This window comes from Sus scrofa, chromosome 9, assembly GCF_000003025.6.
Source record: "Sus scrofa isolate TJ Tabasco breed Duroc chromosome 9, Sscrofa11.1, whole genome shotgun sequence".
NCBI classification, from domain to species: domain Eukaryota; kingdom Metazoa; phylum Chordata; class Mammalia; order Artiodactyla; family Suidae; genus Sus; species Sus scrofa.
Window position 1 is genome coordinate 4,745,099 of NC_010451.4, and position 26,113 is coordinate 4,771,211.

The 26,113-nt window shown below is 43.2% G+C and overlaps 3 protein-coding genes across 3 annotated transcripts; all 3 read right to left on the bottom strand.

Annotated features, from left to right (window-relative positions):
* On the bottom strand, window positions 4,910–5,940 carry LOC110255365 (olfactory receptor 52A1-like). Its single transcript, XM_021062367.1, has one exon. The coding sequence runs from the start codon at window positions 5,938–5,940 to the stop codon at window positions 4,975–4,977; it is 966 nt and encodes a 321-aa protein (XP_020918026.1). The 3' UTR covers window positions 4,910–4,974.
* Window positions 11,579–13,106, bottom strand: LOC100519910 (olfactory receptor 52A5-like). The gene has a single exon (XM_003129529.4). It carries the CDS (start codon window positions 13,104–13,106, stop codon window positions 12,150–12,152), a length of 957 nt encoding a protein of 318 aa, XP_003129577.3. The 3' UTR covers window positions 11,579–12,149.
* On the bottom strand, window positions 21,683–24,221 carry LOC100515618 (olfactory receptor 52A1-like). Its single transcript, XM_003129514.3, has one exon. It carries the CDS (start codon window positions 23,892–23,894, stop codon window positions 22,959–22,961), a length of 936 nt encoding a protein of 311 aa, XP_003129562.1. The 5' UTR covers window positions 23,895–24,221; the 3' UTR covers window positions 21,683–22,958.

Consider the following 26,113-nt stretch of genomic DNA (forward strand, 5'->3'; position numbering starts at 1 on the left):
TTATCCATTCAAAATGGAATCATTTGTATCTATCAACCCCAAACTCCCCGTCTATCCCACTCCTTCCTCCCTCTCCCTTGACCACCTCATTGTCTGTTCATGATGTCTGCGGGTCTGTTTCTGTATTTTAGATAGCTTCACTTGTGCCGTAGTTGAGATTCCCCCATCAGGGATGTGTCTTTCTCTTTCTCACGTACTTCACTTAATGTGGGAATCTCCAGTTGCATCCATGTTGCTACAAATGGCTTTATTTCATTCTTCTTCTGGCTGAGTAGTATTCCATTGCATATATGTCCCACCCGTTCTTAATTGTTTCATGTGCTGATGGACATTTAGGTTGTTTCCATATCTTGGCTCCTGTGAATAGTGCTGCAGTGAACACAGGAGTGCATGTATCTTTTCGAATGACAGTTTTGTCTGGATAACTGCCCAGGAGTAGGATTGCTGAAGAATACCATAGTTCTAAGGAACCTCCATAGGGTTTTCCGTAGTGGTGGAGAGTGTTTTCTTTCTTTCTTTTGTTTTAATCATAAACATTATTAAACATTGTCATCCACTTTTTTTCATCGATGAAGCTGATCCTATGGTTTTGACTTCTTTGTTGTTGTTGTCTTTTTGCTATTTCTTGGGCCGCTCCCACGGCATATGAAGGTTCCCAGGCTAGGGGTCCAATCGGAGCTGTAGCCACCAGCCTACGCCAGAGCCACAGCAACGCGGGATCCGAGCCGTGTCTGCAACCTACACCACAGCTCACGGCAACGCCGGATCGTTGACCCACTGAGCAAGGGCAGGGACCGAACCCGCAACCTCATGGCTCCTAGTCGGATTCGTTAACCGCTGCTCCACGACGGGAACTCCGGTTTTGACGTTTGAAACTATTAATGTGATACATATCACATTGTTGGATTTGCTGATGTTGAACCATCCTTGCCTCTCTGGATCCTGGATCCATTCCCACTTGATCGTAATATATGACATTTCTAATGACTTATGGGATTCAGTTTGCTAATATTTGGTTTCAAGGATTTTTATCTGAGTTCATTGGAGTTATTGGACCTTAAGTTTTTTATTGCCCTTTCCATGTTTTGGTGTCGGAGAAAGATTTACGTAATAAAACGACTTAGGAACCATTCTCTCCTCTTCAGTGGTTTGGAAGAATTGTGGTTTTTATTTTATGTTATTTTTTTTTTGTCTTCATACGTCCACACACTTGGCACATGGAGGTTCCCAGACTAGGGGTCGAATTGCAGTTGTATCTGCCAGCCTACACCACAGCCACAGCAACGTCGTATCCAAGCCATGCCTGTGAGCTACATCACAGCTCACCGCAAAGCCGGATCCTTAACCCGCTGAGCGAGGCCAGGGATGGCACCTGCATCCTCATGGATACTAGTCTGATTTGGTTCGACTGAGCCATGACGGGAACTCCTATACTTTGGAAGAGGTTTAGAAGGACAGGTATTAAATGGTCCTTGAACATTGTGGTAGAACTCACCTGTGAAGCTCGCAGGTCCGGGACTCTTAGACTTGGAGAGGTTTCCAGTTATGGTTTGAAAGTTCTACTAGAGATCTGTCTATTCAGATTTTCTACTTCTTCATGATTCAGCCTGGGATGCAGGTATCAATACAGTGTGTCAGTTTCCAGGTTGCCAATTTCTTGGCATCTAGCTATTCCTCGTGTTGTGTTCGGATCCTTTGTATGACTGTGGTGTCAGCTGTAATTTCACCTCTTTGCTTTCTGACTTTCCTCGTCTAAGCCTTCTCTCCCAATACTATTAGGAGAGTACGTGAAAAAATAAATGACAGTTGTTGAAGAACAGCGCCAGCCCTGGTTGTGCATGATAATACATTCCCCTCATAGCCACTCTGGAGACACTGTATTAGGGGTGATTCCACAGAGGCGTAGAAAGCTCTGCAACCTGGTAAGGTTCCCAGCATTGATTTGGAATTGAGCTCAGACTTCTCACCCTGAATCCCATACTTTCGATCTCTACAGACTTAATTTATGTGTGTAAGGTATTTCCTGTCCAAGGGCAATCCTCAGATATTCAGGTGGAACTAGGCCCGCACTGGGCCCTTTGCCTGAGTGGATACACGGCTCTCATTCTTCAGGATCAACTGACTTCACCTCACGTAGGCTGGTCGGAGAAGGCCATCTCGTCTGTCACTGTGATAAACCGGTTATACTGTTTCTCTCTGCAGATCAGTTAAACGTGTTCACCTCTAGGGTTGATGGCAAACCATGTGGTTTCCAAATTTGGAACCATAAGTTATCACACTTCAATTGTATTTTCCCATCCTCCAAAGTGCTACAGCCTTCTTTACTGCAGGAGCATAAAAAATGAAGCCACAAATTTAAGGTGGATTTTAGTATTTATTGCACAAACAAGGGAACATGGAGATAGATTTTTGTTTTTTTTTTGGCTGTCTGAGAGTTGCAGTTAAAACCTAAAACTGAGTCCCCAAGGCCCTAGGTGTTCCTAAGTTCCTGAGAGCTGCCATGGCTTTCTCAGATGTGCCTGTCTCTCCTGCCACAACCCACTGCCCTCTCTCCTCCCCCACCTCCTGCCAGTTTCTTGCTCACGTCTTGGCACCTGGAGAGCTAGACCATTCAGGATTCGTGCTGGGCTTCCCTTAGTCTCTGCTCTTGCAGAGGAGACAGTGATGATGCTTTTCTATCCCTGGGCCCAAGGGAGTGAGACTCTGCAAAATTCTCATGAAGACTGAAAGTTTCTCTCTCAAAAGATGGGAGACTGACGCTCTGTTCTCCTAAAGCGTGAATTTACTGCCAAATCTAGAGATGAATTCATGCAACCCACTTTCAGTTCTCCTCATTCCCCTGTATCTCTTTCTTCCCAAAACTTAAGGCAACCAAAGTTCTGAACTCAGGGAAATGAACCCCTATGTCAGACTCACCAGTATGCTGCTCTTCTCCAGCATGCTATGGATAAGATTCTTAGGAGGTTGATAACGCTTGAGGAAGTAATTAGAAAAGTGGTGGAGGTAGCAGAGAAAGTACTGATGTGTAAAATGGAACACGTGCATTCTCATGCTTTCTGTGCCTGTCATTCCCCGAAGGAACTTGCACATTCACTGAAGTTTCTGGACTGTATTATCTCATTAGAAACATAAAATGTTTTGTTTAGTTTTGATAACAACATAGATAAAATACAATCCTCCTTCTCTTCCTTTTTGTTTTAGGCTGTACCTGGGGCTTATGGACGTTCCAGGTTAGGGGTCGAATCAGAGCTGTGGCTGCCAGCCCCAGCCCCAGCCCCAGCCAGAGCCATGAGGATCTGTGCCTGTGTCCTACACCACAGGTCACAGCAAGGCTGGACACTTAACCCACGGAGTGAGGCTAGAGACTGAACCCGCATCCTCATGGATGCTAGCCGGGTACCTAAGCACTCAGCCACAACAGGACCTCCCTCTTGCTGGGAGCCACAAAGTGGCTAAGAAGAATAATCCTGCGTGAGGCCTAAGTGTAAGCAAAGCTACAGCAGAGGCTGAAGAAACTGAAGCTGCAAAGCAGTTTCGAAGAATCCCCCAGCTGATCCTGTTTAGTAAAAATTCCTGAAATATGATTTCCTCTTCTATTCTTGCGTTTCTTTTCTGTCTGATGCTTATGTGTGTTGTGAGTCATTCTTGGCTCATAATATGGGAACCTTCTCAAATTCCTGAGCTTCCACCCAAGTATGGGCCATTACCTACTTATAAACCTAAGCCCTTGTCAAATAGGTTGAAAACAATTGAACCATGCATAAAGAACTTTCCTAAGAATGGGAAGTTTCCCTTCAGAGGAGTAATAGTAAATATTATGCAGAACTGCCACGTAGGCCTGGAGATCTTTGTTCAACTCTGGTCCGTCCCCATGGAGACAGATTAGGGGGTGGTTTGGGTGTTGCCCATGGCCCAACAATTGTGGATACTATAAGACAAGACATTTTTTTTTCTATAATAAAGGCTACCTGTTGGGACCCAGCAGGTGGAAATTATTATTATAATTGGCAAGATTCTTCTGATATATAGATTTTATAATTAATAAAGATCTTTATAATAGATAAGGTTTATTTAAGACAGTTTATGTTTGCACAACCTGCTAATGGTTTGAGTTCAGCCTGACCTCGAAAGCAAGCCACGTGTGAATACCCCACTCCCCATCAATGGCTGTTCATGCCTGCTAGAGGAGCACAATAGGTAGCTTAGGCAAGAATATTTATCACTTATGCCAAATCATTGTTAAAGTAAAAATTAGATACCTATTATTCTGCTTGCTATTTACTTATTTTCTAAGAATGAAAGTACAGTTTGTACGTAATCTTTATTTAAAATCTAAAACTAAAAGAATAGTTTGGAATAATAAATTAACATATATTGTTGTTTGTATAATCATGCATAAGAGTAAAATGTATAAAAGCTGATGCTCTCCTTTCAATAAACGGGTCATCTGCAGCACTTGCTGAGGGAGTTGGCTCCAATTCTTTCCACGCCTGTTTGTAGCCCCTCCTGCTGTTCGTCGTCTCCTGGCTGCTGGGGCTGGACCCCAGCACCCTATGTTTTTGATTTTGAAGACAACGCAGGTGACCAAGAAATAGCATTAAGAACTGGATTTCCCTGAGGACCTGGACACTGCAGAACACGCCTTAGCTGTATCTCAGTTCAGTGAGGGATCTGTCACGTGTGAATCTTCTAGAGTCAGATGCTTACAAGGAGACATTCAGCCAGGAACTAAAAATGAAAGAGCAGGGAAAAGACGTATATTTGCTATTTTTCTCTTTTATGTCTGCTCTCATTACCCAGATAGAATCCACCATCCTGTTGGGAGACCGTTGTCATGGGCTAAGAGGATCTGTAAGATGCTAACATACCAGTAAATTAAAAAAAAAAATTAAATGGAAAACTCAAACATCTCAAGTAACATAGATTGTTCATTTTATACATTGTGAAGGATTATGGCATTGCCCACCAAGAAAATCATGAAGGGATGAATCCTGGGTACTTCCACGAATGGAACATTTTTGTCACATGGATGCGGATCTGCTTGGTCTTTGCCCCATAGACAAGCGGATTGAGGCACGGAGGGACCACCAAGTAGATGCTGGAGAAGAGGATGTGGATGTAAGGGGGGATGTGCCCACCAAACCTGTGTGTGAAGAAGGAGAAGAAAGCAAGGAGGTAGAGCTGCAGGAAGACGCAGATGTGAGGGACGCAAGTGTGGACCGCTTTCAGCCTGGCCTCCTTCTGGGGCAGACGAAACACTGCGACGAATATTTGGACATAGGACAGAGTGATGACTGTGAGGTCAAACACTGCAACAGTGAAGGCCACAAACAGACCGTAGATTTTGTTGACTCGGATGTTTCCTGCAGCCAGTTTCACAATGGCCATGTGCTCACAGTAGGAGTGGGAGATGACTGTCGTATGATAAAGGTGCAGTCGACACTTTATCAGGACGAGGCATGGGGCTACAAGAATGGCAGCCCTGAGTGTTACCGCAACCCCAATCTGAGTGACTAGCTGCTGGGTAAAGATGGCAGCATGCCTCAGGGGAGAACAGATGGCCACATAGCGGTCCAGGGCCATGGCCAGCAGGATGCCTGACTCGATACACTGAAATGTGTGGATGAGCCACATCTGAAGCAAGCAGGCATCAAAATAAATCTCTGAGACATGAAACCAGAAGATTCCAAGCATCTTGGGCACAACGCTGGTACTGAGTGCGATATCCGTGACTGCCAGCATGCCTAGGAACAGGTACATGGGCTCACGGAGGCTGCGTTCCGACCTGATGATGCTCAGAAGCCAGGTATTTCCCAGCACAGCAGTGAGATACATGGCACAGAATGGAATCCCGATCCAGCTCTGCACAGACTCCAGGCCTGGGATCCCTATCAGTGTCAACACAGAGGGCGTGAGCATCGTGACATTGGAAAAGGACATAGTGTCCTTGTGTTTCCTGATGCAAAGGAAAGATCTTTCTCCGTCAGTGTTTCTTCCTTTTCTACTAGTTTTTATCCAGAGTCATGATTTTGGTAGAAATCTTAGGTCCCATCATCCATCGCATGTGTCTGAGATGTAAAATAACGATCACAGAGACACATCCTTGTGTTTAGGAAACATGTTGACAAGCCCTGTGGCACAATAACATGTGATGTGTGGGGCAGCACACCTGCATTAAAACCAGCAAAATAACGAAGTTAGGAAATAAACTCGGTTGTCGTGTCATTCCAATCCTGTGGACCAAAAAAAAAAAAAAAAAAAAAAAAGTCTTGTTTATTTTGCTTGAAACGTGCCTTTTAATTAGAACGTGATGAATCTATACATATTCTCTAGTCTTGGTAACTGCTTTACTTCTGTATTTTTCTCAATTGTCTCTAAATCAGGATGAGTTGGTTTAGATCAGCAAATACTCACACTCTGACCTGTACATGAGAGTGAAAATATCCCACCAACCGATAACAGATACGGAAATATGTGTCACCCCAAAGCATCAATCTTTATCTATCTATCCTCTCTGTCTCTGTGTAAGACCAGATGTCCTGCATGAGAATGTGAGGAAGAGCTTAAGAAAAGATTATTCAAATTCATGTCTATTTAGCGAGTTTGGGAAAAGTTCCCTGCTACATTCTATATTTCTAATAAACCCATATTATTGGTGCCTATATTTCTAAAAGTTGAAATACTAAAAAAAAAGTGTGTGCTGAAATTGCATTTGAAACTTCTATAACATGCATCACAAGATAGCTAGAGGAGGGGAATCTGCAGAAGGCAAAGGAATCAGCAGCAGCAGTGTGTATGGTCATGGTAGCCCTATGGTGAACCTCAGAAAATATGTCACTATTTGCTTCTTTTTGCTTTCGTTTGCTGTGCAAAAGCGTGTCAGTTTGATTAGGTCCCATTGGATATTTTCACTTTTATTTCTGTTGCTTTGGGAGACTGACCTGAGAAAATATTCCTAAGGTTGATGTCCAAGAATGGTTTGCCTATGTTCTCTTCCAGGAGGTTGTTTTGTTGGTTTGTTTGTTTTTTGCCTTTTCTGGGGCTGCTCCCATGGCATATGGAGGTTCCCAGGCTGGGGATCGAATCGGAGCTGTAGCCGCTGGCCTACGGCAGAGCCACAGCAAGGAGGGATCCGAGCTGTGTCCGCAACCTACACCACAGCTAACGGCAATGCTGGATCCTTAACCCATTGAGCAAGGCCAGGGATTGAACCCGCAACCTCAGGGTTCCTAATCGGAGTTGGACTCCTTCACCACTGAGCCATGACAGGAACTCCTCTCTTCCAGGAGTTTGATGGTGTCTTGTCTTCTATTTAAGTCTTTCAGCCATTTTGAGTTATTTTCGTGTATGGTGTGAGGGTGTGTTCTAGTTTCAGTGATTCGCATGCACCTGTCCAGGTTTCCCAGCAATAGTTTCTGAAAAGAGTGTCTTTTTCCCATTTTATGTTCTTGCCTCCTTTGTCAAAGATTAATTGACCGTAGGTGTCAGGGTTTATTTCTGTACTCTCTATTCTGTTCCATTGGTCTGTCTGTCTGTTTTGGTACCAGTACCACACTGTCTTGATGACTGTGGCTTTGTGATATTGCTTGAAGTCTGGAAGAGCTATGCCTCCCACTTGGTTTTTCTTTCTCAGGATTGCTCTGGAAATTCTGGGTTTTTTTGGGGTTCCATGTGAGGTTTTGGATTGTCTGTTCTGGTTCTGTGGAAAATGTCATGGGTCATTTGATAGGGATTGAATTGAATCTGTAGATTGCTTTGGGTAGAATGGCCATTTTTACAATATTAATTTTTCCAATCCAGGAACATGGACTGTCTTTCCATTTCTTTCCATCTTCTTTGATTTCCTTGATTAATGTCTTATAGTTCCCAGCATACAGAATGGGAGAAAAGAGTTTCAAATGATGCAACTGACAAGGGCTTCATCTCTAGACTATAGAAGCAACTTACACACCTCAACAGCAAAAAAGCCAACGACTCAAAGGAAAAATGGGCAAAAGACCTGAGTAGACACTCCTCCAAGGAAGATAAACAGATGGTAAACAAGCACATGGAAAAATGCTCAGCGTCCCTGATTATTAGAGAAATGCCAATCAGAGCTACCGTGAGATACCACCTCACACCAGTCAGAATGGCCATCCTTAAGAAGTCCCCAAATAACAAGTGCTGGAGCGGGTGTGCAAAAAAGGGAACCCTCCTGCACTGTTGGTGAGAATATAAGCTGGTACAACCACTATGGGCATCAGTATGGAGGTACCTTAGAAATCTATATGTAGAACTACCGTATGATCCAGCAATCCCACTCTTGGGTGTATATCTGGACAAAACTTTCCTTACAAAGGACACATGCACCCATATGTTCAATGCAGTTCTATTCACAAAAGTCAAGACATGGAAATGACCCAGATGTCTATTAACAGATGACTGGATTAGGCAGAAGTGGTATATACACACAATGGAATACTACTCAGCCATAAAAAAGAATGACCTAATGCCATTTGCAGCAACACGAATGGAACTAGAGACACATACTGAGTGAAAGAAGTCAGCAAGAGAACGACAAACACCATATGATATGTCTGGTATCTTATATACAGCACAAATAAACCTTTCCACAGAATAGAAAGTCATGCACTTGGAGAATAGACCTGTGGTTGCCCGGGGGGGAGGGGGCGAGAGTGAGAGGGATTGGGAGCTTGGGGTTAACGGGTGCAAACTATTGCTCTTGGAGTGGATTTACAATGAGATCCTGCTGTGTAGCACTGAGAACTCTGTTAGATACTTACAATGCAGCATGACAATGGGACAAAAAATGATCTATACCTGTATGTGTAACTGGGTCCCCCGCTGTACAGTGGGAATGAAAACAAATGGGAAAACAAATTTATAACAAAAGTGAGGAAACTTGAACTCTGGCTTTTTGCAATACTATTAAGACATTGATGTAATTTTGTAGGCATACCACAGATCCATGGAGATTTTATAAATGATGAGTCCCATATGTTCACGATGCATTAGAATATGCACATACGAAATTAAAAAAAAAAAGTCACTAATGCAGAAGCAGCTGTGGTTTGTGCTGCTAAACCTCAAGTGAAAGCATCAAAAGGTCGTTTGAAGGGAGGAAGCCTGTGTCAGGTCACATATAGTTCAGATGGACTAGTCACTCCCTAAGCAGTTGGATACCCGTAGGTTGGACTAATTTTATGATCAATCATTACAACACTGACTCTAATAGTAGGGAAGTTTCTCGTTCTCAAAGACAATGAGATCAGAATAGGAAGGCTTGAAGAACAGTCGCTGTGTCTGCCTGTTTCAGGGACCAGGAGCAGCACTTGAGGATGGTCTGACACGTACAGATAGTGGAATAGCAGGGGAGAAGCTTGTGAGCCTGGTGGAAGAGGTGGAGGGGCTCTTACGGGCATAGGTATGGCGGTAGACTTGGGCATAGTGAGACTTGTTTGCCAGTTGTTGGGAGCTGGTTCTGCTCTTCCCAAGGCCCCGAAGAGCACTAAAGCTCTTCAGATCACCGTCCCTGGTGGCTCACCTCTCGTCAGTCCTTAGTCCTCCGTGATGTCTCCTGCAGTGCCTCCTCTTCCTGTCTGGACCCTCTGCAAGGCACCGAGTCAGTGCCAGGGGCCCTCGTCCATGGGGTGCCGGAGGCTTCTGCGATGGGCGGGCATCTAAGGGACGCCTTTCAGGCTTCTCTTTTCTCTCTGCAATGCCGACGCCCTCCCTCGTGTGTGAGTCTCCCAGAGGTCACGGTTTTGTGTTTGTTCTTCAGCAAGACTAACGGCAAGCTCTGTGTTCCTCTGGGGCAGAGCATCCTTTATTCAGCTTGGCTTGAGGAACGAAGGTGCTGGCCACCTCCTGTAATGTTTTCTAAGGGATTTGTGGCAAGAGAGGAGTTGGGAATACACACCGAGGGGTTGATGAGCCCCTAGCTAACCCACCAGGGGCCCAGAAGGATTTAATTGTGGCCTCTAGGGTTCTTTCACACCTGGTGTCTCAGAGATCATGACTACAGCTTGCAGACACCCCCTGCTCTTCTAGTTTCTCTTTTCCATGGGCTAAAAAAGGGCGAAGTTTATACACATGTTTTAGTAAGCTGAGTTCCTTTTGCATTGTCCTCCTTTGCAATTTAAGGCTAATGTCTACTTGAACGGAAACATGTTCCTGTGCCAGTGCATTCTATTTAAATCAATATCCTGTGACCCTTCCCTTCAATGAGGCAGTTCTGATGTGAACTGCACGTTCTGTCCACCATTGACATTGAGGTACTCAACGCTCTTCTTTCTGTGTGGTCGTCTGTTTCTCCCTTTGGTTGTACCAAGGTTTGCTTCTTCTATTTGGGTGTTCTCATATTTATAATGTAGTTTCAGGGTGACTGGACCCTTTTAATATGATATAACATCTTTGCTTTTTGTGACTTTTAAGGTCATTCGAGTCTATTTTGTCTGATATAAGGATGGCCACTCCTGCTATTGGCATGAAATTTCTTCTTCTGTCCCTTCACGGTCAGCCTTTGTGTGTCTGTAAATCTTAAATCCTATGAGTCTCTCGTAGATGGCATAGAGTTAGGTCTTCATTTTTCATCAAGTCTCTTATATCCTCTCTGTATCTCTGACTATCCGGTAACAAGTTTTGTATTCCTTCTCTATTTTTTTGTGCCATTCCTGGCCTTTCGCAGTTCATGTTTAAAAAATCTGATTAAAGCCCACACACATCATGGATCAAATTTCTTTCTGCTTTACTCAGCCAGGTGTCTATCCAAAATTTCCTCTACGTATGCATCGTTCATAACATGCTCCCTTCCTTTTCTTGGAATGGAATGTGTCCTTGGCTTATTTCTTTCATGAACCATGCATCCGTCTAAAATCAGAGACCAAATGTCTTTCCCTGTGTACTTGAGGCTTCTGAAAAATTCTTAGTAGTCCCCCGTGTGGAAAGTAAATTGAAGAATATCTCAACCTGGTCTCTACGGGTGCAACATCCTGAGAGCAGATGCAGGAAGGTGTGAGGGCAGAGGCACAGTAACGAGTGAGGAGATGTGAAGTCTTTGTTGTGGAAGAGAGTTTCTCGCAGGAGAGGTGTGATTTTGGCTCATACTCTGCTTCATGGTCATAGACGGATTCACTGAAGACATTATCTTTGTTTACAGCAATAATAGTGGCATAAACATTCTAGTGGGCATAGTCCCTGCAAATGGATGTTATGTGTGACTGTAAAGCCTCCAGGTGAGTTGCCGTTGAAGACCATTGATAACCAACAGGGAAATATTTAAAGTGTTCATTAGACAAGGCCCTTTTTACTCCTGTTCTAAGAAGTCTGAGGCGTTATCCTTGTAAATAAGACACAGTTGCTACACTGTAGATACTTGCTGTGGGTGATTGCTAAATGCAGGGGCATTTATCTGTTGATGAAACCTCCAAATTTGGGTAAAAGGCAAACTGGGTCAACTCACTAAAATGTGCCTCTGGAAGGGGGTGTTCTATTTAAGTACTGACGACACTTGTGTTTCCTAAAAAGCACATTTGTGAAAATGCCTAATTTATTTTATTGGCCTTCTTTGGTGCTGTCTTTCTTGTGCAAATAACAAGGTATAGAGACTCTAGCTCGCATTAGTTTTTCTGTTGATGTTGGTATTACGTATGTATATTATTGTTGTAGGTATCAGTATTTCAGAAAAGGAGATAAAAATAGAGCAGTAGTTCCAAATGTGTCAAAAGAGAGATTCATAGGCAGATATTAGGAAAAGAGACGTGGACAAAATTATGCCTGTGGTTTGGGTTAGCCGTATGAGAGTGTGATTGTGTGACATGGTCCCTGAAACTTGTCTGCAATTGAGTGTTGGTTTCTGCAATTTTCTTCTCAAGGGAGGTCTAAGCGTTGCTAGAGAGAAAGCCCCATCTGAAGAGGGAGGCCAGAAACAGAAGCATAATGGAAACGTGTTTCCCACCTTTTGAAATCACAGCGTAAGAGAATTTTACTCTTTCTCAAAGGAGGAACTCCAGGTTCCTGGGATTTGATGCCTTATACATTTCACTTCCGTTATGAGCCTCTGAGACTCACAGTTTATGCAAGATTCAGCTTTTAGCCTATTGATGCGGCAACGTTGTTGTACTAACGTGAAATCTCTTTAGAAGGAGCCACTAGTGATCAGGATGTTTTGGATCTAAACATATTTTCAGGACGTGGTCGCGAATTTGTTTGGTCTTCACGCCATAGACAATGGGGTTGAGAAAAGGTGGGACTAGCAAATAAAGGTTGGATAAGAGGATGTGAACACAGGGCGGGATGTGAGAACCAAACCTGTGTGTTAAGAAGGAGAAGAAGGCGAGGAGGTAGAACTGCAGGAAGACGCAGATGTGGGCGATGCAGGTGTTAAAGGCTTTGAATCGTGCCTCCTTCTGGGGCAGCCGAAAGACAGGGATAAAGATCGAAATATAGGACACAGTGATGACAATGATGTCAAGCCCTAAGATGGTGAAGGCAACAAACAGACCAATGATCTTGTGGATCCGGATATCTTCAGCGGCCAGCTTCACGAGGGCCATGTGCTCACAGTAAGAGTGGGAGATGACGACAGTTCGATAGTGTTTAAGACGGCATTTGATAAGTACCAGGCACGGTGCTACGAGAATGGCAGCCCTGAGTGTCACCCCAACTCCCATGTGAGTCAGGAGTTGTCGGGAGAAGATGCTGGCGTGTCTCAAGGGGTTACAGATGGCCACGTAGCGGTCTAGGGCCATCGCCAGGAGGACCCCGGATTCAATGGCCTGGAAGGAGTGAATAAGCCCCATTTGCAGAAGACAGGCTTCAAAAGAGATGTCTGGCAAATGGAACCAGAAGATGCCTAACATTTTGGGGAGAATGCAGGTGCTAAGTGCAATGTCTGTGGCCCCCAACATGGCCAAGAAAATGCACATAGGACGATGGAGACTGTTTTCGTGTTTGACTATCACTAAGATCAGGGAATTCCCACTCAGAGCAATAAGGTCCATGACACAGAACGGAATCCCGATCCAGCACTGCACGGACTCCAGTCCGGGAATCCCGATGAGTGTGAGGACAGAGGGCATGAAGACTGAGCCGTTGAAGGTGAGCATGCTCATCTGGTGTGTAGGGCTAGGGCCGTTTCATCTTTTTATTCCTTTAATGTTTTATGAGTTAAAAAGTAGATAAAATAAATTTATTTTAGGAACATATATTTTAGTTAGATGAAAGTTATATCTTTTTTATTGACATATATGACAGATACCCCTTTTTTATGGACATATGACAGATTTCCCTGTTTTATTGACATATATGACAGATAATCTTTGTAAACTTAATGCGCACATTACTGATACATGGACAGGTTGCACCCTGTCCAAGTCAGAAAAATTTTTTCTTTCCTGTGGTGGTAATAATAAATACTGAGATTCTTCGCACTTTTGATGTCTATAGTAGAGTATGTTGTCTATAAAACTATACTCTGCATTGGTCCCAAGTCTTATTTATCTACTAGGTGCAAGTTTGTACCCCTAAGTAATATCTCTTCTGTTTCCCTCCACTCAGTTCCTGGGCACTCCCATCTTAACTCTGTTTTTAGGAGTTCCTCTATTTTAAGAGCTCACATAAGTCTCCTGATACAGTGTTTGTCTTTCTTTGTCTGACTAATCACAAAGAATTATGTCCATGTCCATCATTCTTGTCACAAATTGCAGAGTTTCTTCTTTGTTATGGCCGAATGGACCAACCATCAGAGGAATGCAAATCAATATCAGCATGAGGCCTTACCTCACACCTGCTAAAAGAGATTTCATCAGTAAGACAGTAGATAAAAAGGGCCGATAAATATTTGGAGAAAGGGAATCGTTGCACACTGTTGGTGGGTATCGGGGTTTGTTCAACCATTATGGAAAACAATTTGGAAGCTCATCAAAAAAATAAAAAATCTTCCGTATGACCCAGTAATTACACACTTGGGTGTACGTCCAAAGGAAGTGAAAACATAATCCTGAAGAGATATAGGCACACCCAGCATGCTCATGTTTATTGCAGCATTATTCACAATCGTGAAGACAGGGAAACAGCCTTCGTACTCACCCATCAATGAATAAATGGAGAAGGAATACACACACACACACACACACACACACACACACACACACAATGGAATAGCCATCTTACTGTTTTCATTTTAACTACCCCTTTCTAATTTTCTATCTCTTTTCACAGAGTCAATGTAAGACAAGCCATCAGGTTCTAAGTTTCTACATATCTAAATCCTTTTCAAAGAGTGAGATGAAATGGACTGGGTGACTTCTTTCTGTTCCATGATGTGTTATGTTTGCTACTTTTCACCTGTGGTATTTTGTGACCCTTAGTTGGAATTTGGAAATGAACCCTTTAATGGAGAATAAAGATGTATCAAGACAAAGGGTCCACCTAGTCGGGACATAGAGTATCCAAAGCTGTGGTAGACCACTCCTGTGGTCATAGGCAGACAGTAAGTTTGACCAGAATATTTTTCAGTTTGCAGCCTACAAAACTGTCTTTTCATATTAGTCTTTCCACCCATTCCCCATGAATCATGCCCAGGTTAAACATGTGTAGTTTCCTAACCTGTTAACAAATGAGCTTTCCATTCTTTTCTCAGTCCAGATCATTCCCTAGAGGTCCTCCTAGTTGTCACCCTCATTAAAATTTGTCACCCGTTATGCCATTAAATGATTTAGAAACGTTCTGGAAAGCATGAGACAAAAATCTTCCTAGAGTTTGAACACTCAACTACTGTAAGATTCTATAACTTTTTTCGATCCTCTTGGCATCACATTGGATCACGTAGGATACATGTTTTCTTTGAAACAAACCAACCCTCCGTTTCCCTACCCTCAGTGCAGAATTTCATGCCCAAAGACTCACCAGGGATGGTCTGTGGTAGTACACGTAGAAGCCATAGCGTGGAAATCTCTTTGATGCTTCAGATAGTGAAGGATAAATGTTTTGTACTATAGGATGTGCCTGGGGGATTGGTCTCCATCAGTCCCTGGTGAGCTTTTAGGTTCAACTGGAACAAGGTTGAAAAGGAGTCACAATAGGGTTCAGAATACACAAGATTCATTGTGTGTTTCTCTATCTTAAAAAAAAATTCTTGAAATTTAGTTTCACTTTGGGACTGGGAACCAAAATGAACCTCCTTTTAAAAATTATTAAAGGAATACAGTGCCCCCAAGATAACATAAAGCAAATCAATGATACTTATTAACAAAGAATAATGAGCCAAAAAAGGGACATGAACTCATTTTTTTTTTTTTTGACTTTTTGTCACTTCTTGGGCCGTTCTTGCGGCATATGGAAGTTCCCGGGCTAGGGTTTGAATCAGAGCTGTAGCCGCTGGCTTACACCAGAGTCAGAGCAACGTGGGATCCAAACCGCGTCTGCAACCTACACACCACAGCTCACGGCAACGCTGGGTCCTTAACCCACTGAGCAAGGCTAGGGATCGAACCCGCAACCTCATGGTTCCTAGTCGGATTCATTAACCACTGAGCCACGACAGGAACTCCACATCTTAAGATATATAGACTAATTGGTGTAGACAAGCTGACTGGGAAATAAAAGGTATATTTTTCTAGCCTAATTCCAATCAGAGAAGCACTGATTTCTTATTTAGGTCCACAAAAAGGGCTGATTTGGGAAAGCTCACCTCAGAGCCTCAATCATCTCTTACTTTCTGAGCTTCTTGCACATGAACTTTGGAGAAACAAATCATTCCTATATCCAAACCAGCTCTCAGCAAATTGATCCAGGCATGTTCAGAATTCTCATAAAAAGATGGTATGTATTTTCAAATATTTTAGTGTCCGTCACGATATCTCTAGCAACTTCCCTGTTGGGATCTTTTATTCATGGCGGGTATTTCCTTAGTTGAAAAGACTGTGTGTCTTATAAAAGGAATTTTAAGCTTTAGTCCCAAGAAGAAAAGGGGGGAAACTCCCATTCTCTATGTTGTGGAAGAAGAAGCCTCATGAGAGTGGATTACTTGCATCTACCTAAGAGATAGGATGGCTTTACTTGAAGGCACACAGTTTTCATTCTGTGTCATTGGATCTGGCCCTGTTTTGTAGTCCTGTTCTTTTTCTCCTGGAAGACTCTCCGACTCCCTCTTGGTATGAATTCATCCTAGGAAAACCAGTGGTGTAGCACTGAGAGCAGTTGCATGGTGGAGCTGGCTCATCTTGGATGAGGGGAGCTGGTTATGTGTGTTGCTTCCCAGCTTTGCTCTTGGTGATTCACGTTGGCAGATTGCTAGCAGCTGGAACTGGAGTGTTTACACCAAGAAAACAAACGGTATATATCAGAGTGTCATCAACCATCCACCAAAGCAAGAACAGATGACCCCCCAAAGAAAGGAAATACGTTCCCATTAAGATGGGTATTTTCCAGATGGAACACGAGGTTGGCCAAGGCGAGCGAGGTCAGCAAGTTCAGGAGTCCACAGACCACAGTTAACAGACAGTGGAACCAATAGTGTGGACCTACTGAGTGACTCCCAAGCTACTTTGGGAAACATACCAAAACCCTTTAAACCTCAAGGAATTGTAATGCCATCGAATGCTAGCGTTAAAATCTCCTTAGCTGCTATTTAGTTAAAACCTGTTCAGACTATGGGAGTATAAAATGTTTCAGGAAAAAAAAAAATGTGACTATTTTGGTGATAGATATAGTTGCCTAGAACTTCTTAAATGGAAATAATGGCTCAATACACATTGTAAATGGAAACTTAAATGGAAATAATTGGCTCAATACACATTTTAATGGAAAGGTATATCTCTCTGTGAAATGTATTAGGAAATACGGATAGCAAATTTTCAGAAGAGGCTCTTCTTTCTGTATGTTTTCCAGAGAAATCAGAAACATTTCATCTTTAAATAAAACAGAAATGGAAGCCGAACAGCTTTCATTATGGATGGTGGGTGAAGTTCACCAAGTGAGAGGAAATAATTGTAAGTGAAATATGGAAATGAGAAAATAGGAAAGCCTGGCCAAGTCTATGCTATGCGTGGCATTTTCTGAACTGAGATGGGAGTCCTTACCATGCAGATAGGAGAGAGATCATGGCAAAGCTTGTTGGGCCAGAGACCTGCTTCCTTGGCGCGGGAGTTAACTCGGGTACATCCGTGCAATGAAATTTCATTGAAATATAAAAATAAATCAGGTTCTGATGCATGCCACAACCCCATGAACCTTCAAAACTTCATGCTGTGTTGAAGAAGCCAGCGGTGAGAAGCCATAAATTTTGTGGTCCACTCATATGCGATGTCCAGAGTAGTCAAACCCGTGGAGACAGAGGGTGGACGGCGGGACCGTAGACGGGGGACGGGACAGCATGGGCCCTGGCCGCTGGTGGAAATGGGGTGTTTGTGATGCAAACGTTCTGGAACTTCACGGGAGTGAGGCTCCACAATTGTAATACATCGAACGTTAGAGATTTTACACCGAAGGGTGAATCTTACGGTGTGTGAGTTACTTCTCCATTCGAAGGCAGAAACCTATTTTCATGCTCAGCGGTTCCCGCTTGTGCTGGATCACGTCTGGTGTTGAACCTCTCTCATGACTTTTTCCACTCAGTTGTTGTTGTCTTCAATTCCACATTTTCTGTTTGACTTTCTAAAACATACCTCTTCAGTCTCTGTTGATGTCTTCCCATTTTGCTCATGTGGTCTATTTCCTAGGTCATGGAGCATTTTTACCACTGGCATTTTCAATGATTTTCCACTTCAATTATTTGACTTTAGGAGATTCCTTTGGTTCCTCGGATTGAGTCATGTTTTCCTCTTTCTCCGTATTTCTCATGTCTTAGTTCTGGAATCTATGCATTTGAAAAAAAAGTAGCCACCTCTTCCATTCTTTAACAACTGGCTTCGTACTGGAACAACCTTCACCAATCAACTTGACTAGAGGTTCTGGGGGCCTCTTAAACTTTTCTGTGGGTGTGTCTTCTCTGGACTTGTGCGTGTGATTTCCCGATTAGAAGGCTCTGAACGTTTCTTTGTTTCAGAAGCTCACCCTCATCTCCTTGACCTGGTGTCTCTTTGTGTTAATTCGGTTTCTCTGGAGGAGCAAAAAGCCCCTCAGCTCTTTTTTTCTCAGCAGCCCCCGGACTTGTAGATTAGATGAGGTTCCGTCAGTGTTCCAAGAGAGGGGGGACTGAAACCAGTCTTTGGAGCTGCCTGAAAATCTAGTCCTCGGACACACAAGCCAACACTTTCCCTCCCCAGGGAAAAGCAAGGGGTTAGGGGTTTCCCCATCCTTTTTCCATCAGAAGGAGAGGATATGGAGAGGGCTTGTATGCTGGGCCAAACCACTGCTTTTGTTCTCGGCAGCCACCCACCTGGCTCCCTTTCTTGTCTGCTGTTCAGTTCAGGCAAGACAGAAACCAGGGCCTCAGGTAGATCCCTGAAAATTCTGAAACCTGGATCCATGTTTTAGTCCTCTCTTTCCATCCTCAGGGAGAAGCCACGAGCTGGGGAATTTCTCCTGAATCTTGCTGCATGCGGCCCTGAACTGGAAGAGCCAACTAAGGTGAGTTAATATGGCCACTTTTTTGGATTTTGTTTGGTTGGTCTTGGTACCAGCTTCCATGCGGCCAGCATTACACCTGCTTGGGGTACAGCCGTTTGTTAACTGATTTCTGGATTTTTCAGAAGGAGAATTGCTTCCTTCATCTTTCCAAGTTGGTGTCTGTGTGGGAATAAGAAAGCAGTTGGGGCTTTCTATTCGGCTTCTTGCTGCTGTTCGCTCTCTCTTGTTCGTTCTTTTTCGCATTCACATTAATGTCCTTATTTATATAACAATGCAAACATTTATTTTAACATAGCCCCCAACTTTTTGTGGATAGTAAAAATGTGTAGAGTTCTGTCTTAGTCAGCTCCAGCTACTATAACAGAATAGCATAATTTAGGTGGATTAAACAACAGTACGTACTTTGTCGCAGTTTTGGAAACTGGAAGTCCAAGATTAAGGTGCCGAAACGGTCAGTTGGGTGTGAGAGCTCTTAAAGGCTTGTCGCTGACCACCTTCTTGCTGTCACCTCACTTGATAGGGAAAGAGAGAGCACAAGCTCATGGTGTCTCCTTTTAAAAGGTCGCCAGTCCCATCATAAGTGTCCCACTCTCTGAATTCATCTGATCCAAATTACCTTTCAAAGGCCTCATCTCCAAAGGCACCATCCCATTGGGACTTAGGGCTGAAACCACGCAGGACCTCGTGGGGCTCCTAGGTGCAAAAGCCTTTCAGTGTACCCCCTTCCTTGTGAGTAGGAAACAGGCCTCACTCGGCCCCTGATGAGCTCCCCTGAGTTGCAAAGGGCAGGTTCAAACAGTTGCTCATCAGAGGCGGGAAGAGATGTGGAGATAGGAGCCATGGAGAAGCCTGAGTACAGCCTTGGGGCAGGGTCCTGGTTCTGCCTCAAGGGAGACACAGCACACTCAGTGTCTTTGAGGTCTGCTGGGGAGCTAAAACCCTAACAGGGAGGTGTTAACTACCTGAGGAAGCTCGCTTCATTCCAGAGAGAAGGTCACAGTGTGAAGGCCTCAGGGATCACAAGAACCCATCCTGGGACCACCTGACGCCAGCTTAGAAGAAGAACCCCAGTCTGCGTCTACTCTGACCCTTATCCGTGGCCCTATTTTCCACTCTCAAACTATATGATCACGCCTTATCCTCTCCTAGAGGAGGGCACAGTCTCCAGGGCATTAGCCTGCGGTGGCCTCCTTCGCCTGGCAAAGTGGTAAAAGGTGCTCCTTTTCCCTTTGCCCCAAACTCTGTCTCCTCAATTGTATTCGGCACCAGTGGACAGAGGCTGAGTTTTAGCAACAGGACATCAACACGTGAATCTTTGAGGAACATATTAAAGCCCATGTCAGGTGCCTCCATTACCTTCTCAGCATTGCCTTGTCACATAAAAGAATTTAATTAAATTCCAAGGTTTGTGCCATTGTAACAGGAATTCGAAAGTATTTTACTTAAATTTTAAAAAGATAATTTTGCTTTTCAGTATTCATTTCAGTGAAAGCATTTTCCTTTATTCTAGTGCTGTTACACAAGCAGGTTAGAGGTGTAAACATTTAGATAGACGAGGCCTTTCCCAGTATTACAGTTGGCTTTACGTGAGCATTTGTGATCTGAGTCTTTGCGACCTCCTCATTTATGCCGAATTGTCAAAAGAGTTATGTCTGGAGACAGCAGTTGGCCTGGGGGGTTGGAGACATGGACAAAGCCGTTGGAATAAATGCCACGTGTTAACCTGACGTTAATAATAAAGGAATGTTACACCAAAGAGTCTTGTGGGGCTAGAAAAGAAAAGTCGCCTTGGGAAGAGCAGTCTAGCCGTGGAGCCCAGAAGGATCGGAAGGAAGGGCAGTGTGTGCAGCGGAAGTTAGTCTGTCAGCTCACAAGGTTCCTCTGCCTCCTGCTTTTGGTTTTCCCCCTCCTTCTCCTCCTTTGAAGGCCTTAAAATAATCCGTGGATTCTCACGCTATTAGAATGTAATGTAAGAGTTATGGCGGCTGTTTAAGAATCGTGCAGACCTCGTACTTGCACTACAGCATGTCCCCCTCTCAGCTCCTCAGGAGACTATTTTAGGGACAATTCCATAGAGGCCCAGAGGTTTGCAGCTCGCTTAAGTTCACAGCGTTATATGGCGTCAAAATGGACTATCAGTTCAGGCATTTGATTCTGAACCCATGGTTTTTTTTCAGTTAGTGGTACTATATCAGAGCTAATCCATTCATACGTAAATACCTGTTATTTAGGGGCAATCCCCAGATATTCAGGTAGAACTTGATCTGCGCCGACTACTTGACCTCCGTTCCTGTGAACTCATGACTCACCTTCTTAGCCATTGCCTGACTGCATCTCCAAGACCCTGGTCAAAGAATCCCATAGAGTCTTTCACTGTGAGACATTCTTTGCTTAAAGTGTTTCTCTGTGCAGGCGACTTAGAGTTGTTCACCTCCGGGTTCGGCTTCAAACAGCACATTTATAACCATAAAATATCAACTATCAAAAGGCAAATGGTTTAACTTATTGGGATGTGGAAACTGTACTGGAACAGACCTCCAGAAGATTTCTTTAGTATGGTGGGATGGAAAGGTTAAGGCGAATTTTAGTATCCATTGGATGCAGAAAAGAACTAGAGTTGTATGTTTCCTGTTGTCTCAGAATGTATACATTTAGGATATACATATATCCTACTCTATCTCCTAGTGGTTCTGTTTCTTTGGGGAATTCTAATACAGATTCCAATAATTTGAGATGATACATAGAAGTGGTAGATGGAAGACAAAGTATCCTTTTTTTAATTTAGGTATAATTGGCACACAGTACGATGGTGTACAACCCAGGGACTTGGCATTCCAGTACCTTGTGAAGTGACCGTCAGGATAAGTCCAATAACCATCCATCACCGCACAGTTATTACATTATTATTGACGGTATTCCTTATGGTGTGTATTATATCCCAGCCTTTATTCATGGTCTCCCTAGAAGTTTCTAGTTCTGTAATTCCCTTTACGTATGGCCACTACCACTTGTCCTCTGTATCTATGAGTCTGTTTCTGTTTTGTTGTTGGTATGTTATTTTCTTCTTTTTTTTTAGATTCCACATATAAGTGAAATTATACAGTAAATATCTTTCTCTGTTACCATATTTCTCCCAGCATGATATTTTCTGGGTCCATCCATGTTGTCACAATTGGCAGGATTTCATTTGTTTTTCATCTGTATTTTTAATACTGTTGAAATGTAGAGACACAGCTTTGTATGAAGCAAAAGGCATCTGCATCCCTGCATCCCAAATGTGGCTGATTTTCCATCAAGCCAGGGTGATGCAGCCGTCAGAACAATATTCCCACGTTAGAGGAGAGGCTACTCTGGGATGGTCAGCACAAGTGGCCTGCAGCTGTGGGCAGTTCTCTACCAGGAAGAAGGGTGGCGATGTGCTGAATGTTGCAAGCTGTTCTTCCCAAAGTAAAGATTTAGATACCTGACCACAGAGAGCCACCATCAAGTTCTCTTTCTTCATATGAAGTCACTCCTGTTAGAAAATACTCATGGCCTGTTATTGGAAGGTCTCTTGTGAAGTCCTGAGTAATAGAGCCCTTAAAATGTTAATTCAGACGACAAACTCATGAGCTGTAAGCACCGTAAATTTACCATTGTGCCACTGTTCTCTAAGCATAATATGTGTAATATTGTAAGTTTTGGATAACATGAGGAATTTTAAAAAGTCATCTGAGAAGGATTGATGCATAAAATGGAACCCTTGAGTCCTCATAGTGTTTGTACCTGTCAGTCCTAAAGAACCCTGGAAATTTATTGAAATTTTTGGATTTTCTTGTTTCATCATATTCGTAAAATGTTATTTTGTATTGTTTTGTTTTGTTTTTGGTAAAGAACATATTAAGATACAATTCCTCTGATGTTACCTTTTTTAATGCATGAGATCATCAAGAAACAGAGTATGCAACCTACATTCATGGAGTACCTGGACAACACAGAGCAATAAATCCTTGGGTATATTTAAATCCAGTGGGAAATGCAAAATTTGTGAATCATCTGGAGAAGAATTCTTAGAGGATGAAGCTCAACCAGAGACTGAAAAGCAAAAATCAAAACAAAAGAAAACAAAAAAAAAAAAAAGAAAAGGAAGTGATATGTGTTCACTATTTTGCCCTTTCTGCACTTCTCATTCTTATCACCCCAGCAAGATCCACAGTCCCATCAACTGATAGTTGTCATGGGCTATGATGATGTGAAACCTAGCTATGACCCTGGCAAATTTCACAAAACAGTTGTATAAAGCAACTCAAACCTCTCATTATATGGACTGTGGGTTGTTTTATTTTGATTTGAGATATCGTTAGTATTGCCCAAAAAGTAAAGCCTGAAGGGATTAATCACAGTGGGTTTTATGAAAACAGTTTTACCACATGGATGCGGATCTGCTTGGTCTTTGCCCCATAGACAAGCGGATTGAGGCATGGAGGGACCACCAAGTAGATGCTAGAGAAGAGGATGTGGATGTAAGGGGGGATGTGCCCACCAAACCTGTGTGTGAAGAAGGAGAAGAAAGCAAGGAGGTAGAGCTGCAGGAAGACGCAGATGTGAGGGACGCAAGTGTGGACCGCTTTCAGCCTGGCCTCCTTCTGGGGCAGACGAAACACTGCCATGAATATTTGGACATAGGACAGAGTGATGATTGTGAGGTCAAACCCTACAACAGTGAAGGCCACAAACAAACCGTAGATTTTGTTGACTCGGATGTTTCCTGCAGCCAGCTTCACAATGGCCATGTGCTCACAGTAGGAGTGGGAGATGACTGTTGTATGATAAAAGTGCAATCGACACTTTATCAGGATGAGGCATGGGGCTACAAGAATGGCAGCCCTGAGTGTTACCGCAACCCCAATCTGAGTGACTAGCTGCTGGGTAAAGATGGCAGCATGCCTCAGGGGAGAACAGATGGCCACATAGCGGTCCATGGCCATGGCCAGCAGGATGCCTGACTCGATGCCCTGAAATGTGTGGATGAGCCACATCTGAAGCAAGCAGGCATCAAAATAAATCTCTGAGACATGAAACCAGAAGATCCCAAGCATCTTGGGCACAACGCTGGTACTGAGTGCGATATCCGTGACTGCCAGCATGCCTAGGAACATGTACATGGGCTCACGGAGGCTGCGTTCTGACCTGATGATGCTCAGAAGCCAGGAATTTCCCAGCACAGCAGTGAGATACATGGCACAGAATGGAATCCCGATCCAGCTCTGCACAGACTCCAGGCCTGGGATCCCTGTCAGTGTCAACACAGAGGGCGTGGGGATCGTGACGTTGGAGATGGACATAGTGTCCTTGGACCTCCTGGTGCAAAGGAAGGAAATGACTCAGGGCTACTGTTCTGCTACTTCCTGCTTTTATGCAACGTCATCCTATTGTCCGATTTTTTGCTGAACTCTAAGATCATACCACCCATCTCGTTCAGATTATTGGAAAGACAGATTGATAGAGACACATCACTTTTGGGAAGGGGCATCCACGAGCCGTCTACCCCAATGAGGTATTATGTTCATGGCCAGTTGACTGACTGCATTAGAACCAGCAGAATCACCTGGGTAATGGAACAAACTGCTGACCTATCTGTTATTTCCTTTCCAGACCTGTGGACAAAAAAAAAGAAAGAAAAAAATTAGATTTGTTTATTTTGCTTGGAAATTGTGTTTTAATTAAAGTTATTTAAATTTTTTTATTGTTATTTCCCCAATACGGTTTTCTTCCTACTGCACAGCATGGTGACCCAGTTACACATACATATATACATTTTTTTTCCTCACATTATCATGCTCCATCATAAGTGACCAGACATAGTTCCCAGCGCTACACAGCAGGATCTCATTAAAGTTTACTGAATCCATCCATATTGTCCATTCTAGCTACTGCTCAAGTACTTAATTATTGCCAATTTTCTTTAAGTCGGGAATGATTGGTTTGGACCAGCAGATTCTCAGACTCTGGTGGGTATATTAGTGTCAAAGATTCCCTATGAAAGAAAAAAGAGGTAGAGGCAGTCAACACCCAAGAGCATTATCTACCTACCTACCTACCTACCTACCTACCTATCTATCTATCTATCTATCCATCGAACCATCTATCTATCTATCATCTATCTAAGCTCTTCTTTGTAAGACTAGATGCCTTTCAATAGAATGTGAAGTAAGAGCTCCAAAAAAGATCATTCAAATCCATGTATTTTGGCAAAAACCTTGGTCAAAGTTCCTTACTCCTTTTTTTTTTAATTGCTCATAAAACTGTACTAATTCTTGCTTATAACTCCTCAGCTGAAATCCTTAAAGTTCGTTGTGTGCTCAAAATAGTTGAAATTCTGTAATGCACTTTACAGAATACCTAGAGGGAAGAAATCTCTAGGATTTGGAAAAACCAGTAGCAGCAATAATAGGGTCAAGAAAACACATTGATGATGACAGGATATGGGCAAATGGGCAGATGGGTCACTTAGCCAAACTGAGACTAGTTTCTTGGGTTTAAGTAGTTCATGAGCATAAGATTTGTCCAATTGAGACTCACTAATTCTTTTTTTTTTCTTTTTTGTCTTTTCTCCTTTTAGGGCCACTCCTGCGACATATGGAGGTTCCCAGGCTAGGGGCAGAACTGGAGCTGTAGCCACCAGCCACAGCCACAGCCACGGCAACCCCAGATCCGAGCTGCATCTGCAACCTACACCACAGCTCACGGCAATGCAAGATCCTTAACCCACTGAGTGAGGCCAGGAATCGAACCCCCAACCTCATGGTTCCTAGTTGGATTCATTTCCGCTGTGCCACGACAGGAATTCCTAATTCTTTTTTTAAATGATTTTAATTTTTTAAAATAATTTTTATTTTTTTCCGAGGCTCATTCATTCTTAATGTGTTTAGATAATCTGGAAGACGTGAGTCAGTTTTTGAGCTCGAGAAAAAGAGATTAATTAGAAAGTAAACAGTGAAGGAAAAGTTCCTTTAAAAAAGTCAAATATACAACCAGTTACTTCTTCTTACAAGCTCATAAATTATCAACTAACGGTATACAGGATGTCAACAAACATGCCAGGAATGCAAGGACAGCTGTGATTTAAGCTGTTAAACACCAAGTGAAATAATGAAGTCAGGCCACTTTACGACAGGAATCCTCACCAGCTGACATATCATTTATGATAGACTTAGTGAATTAGCTATTTTGATTTTGGTATGTCTGCTCCCCTTAGTTCAGTACTCCCCCAGTCCATAAATCACTGATTCTTTCTAATGGGGTAAAGTTTTCCTTAATCAAAAAGAAAAGGAAAATGAGAATAGGAATCCTTTCAGAATAATCACAGTGTCTGACTTATTCAACAGTGAGGAGCTGACAGGTAAGCGCTACCTGACAGCTACAGAGAGTGGGATGATGGGGGGTGGAGTGGACTGGTTATTACTGGAAAAGCTGATGGTGAAAAAAATTATGGAGGTAAACTTGGGAATAGTAGGACTTACTTGTCAGTTGCTGTTGGGAGCCTTTGCTGTGCTCACCAAAT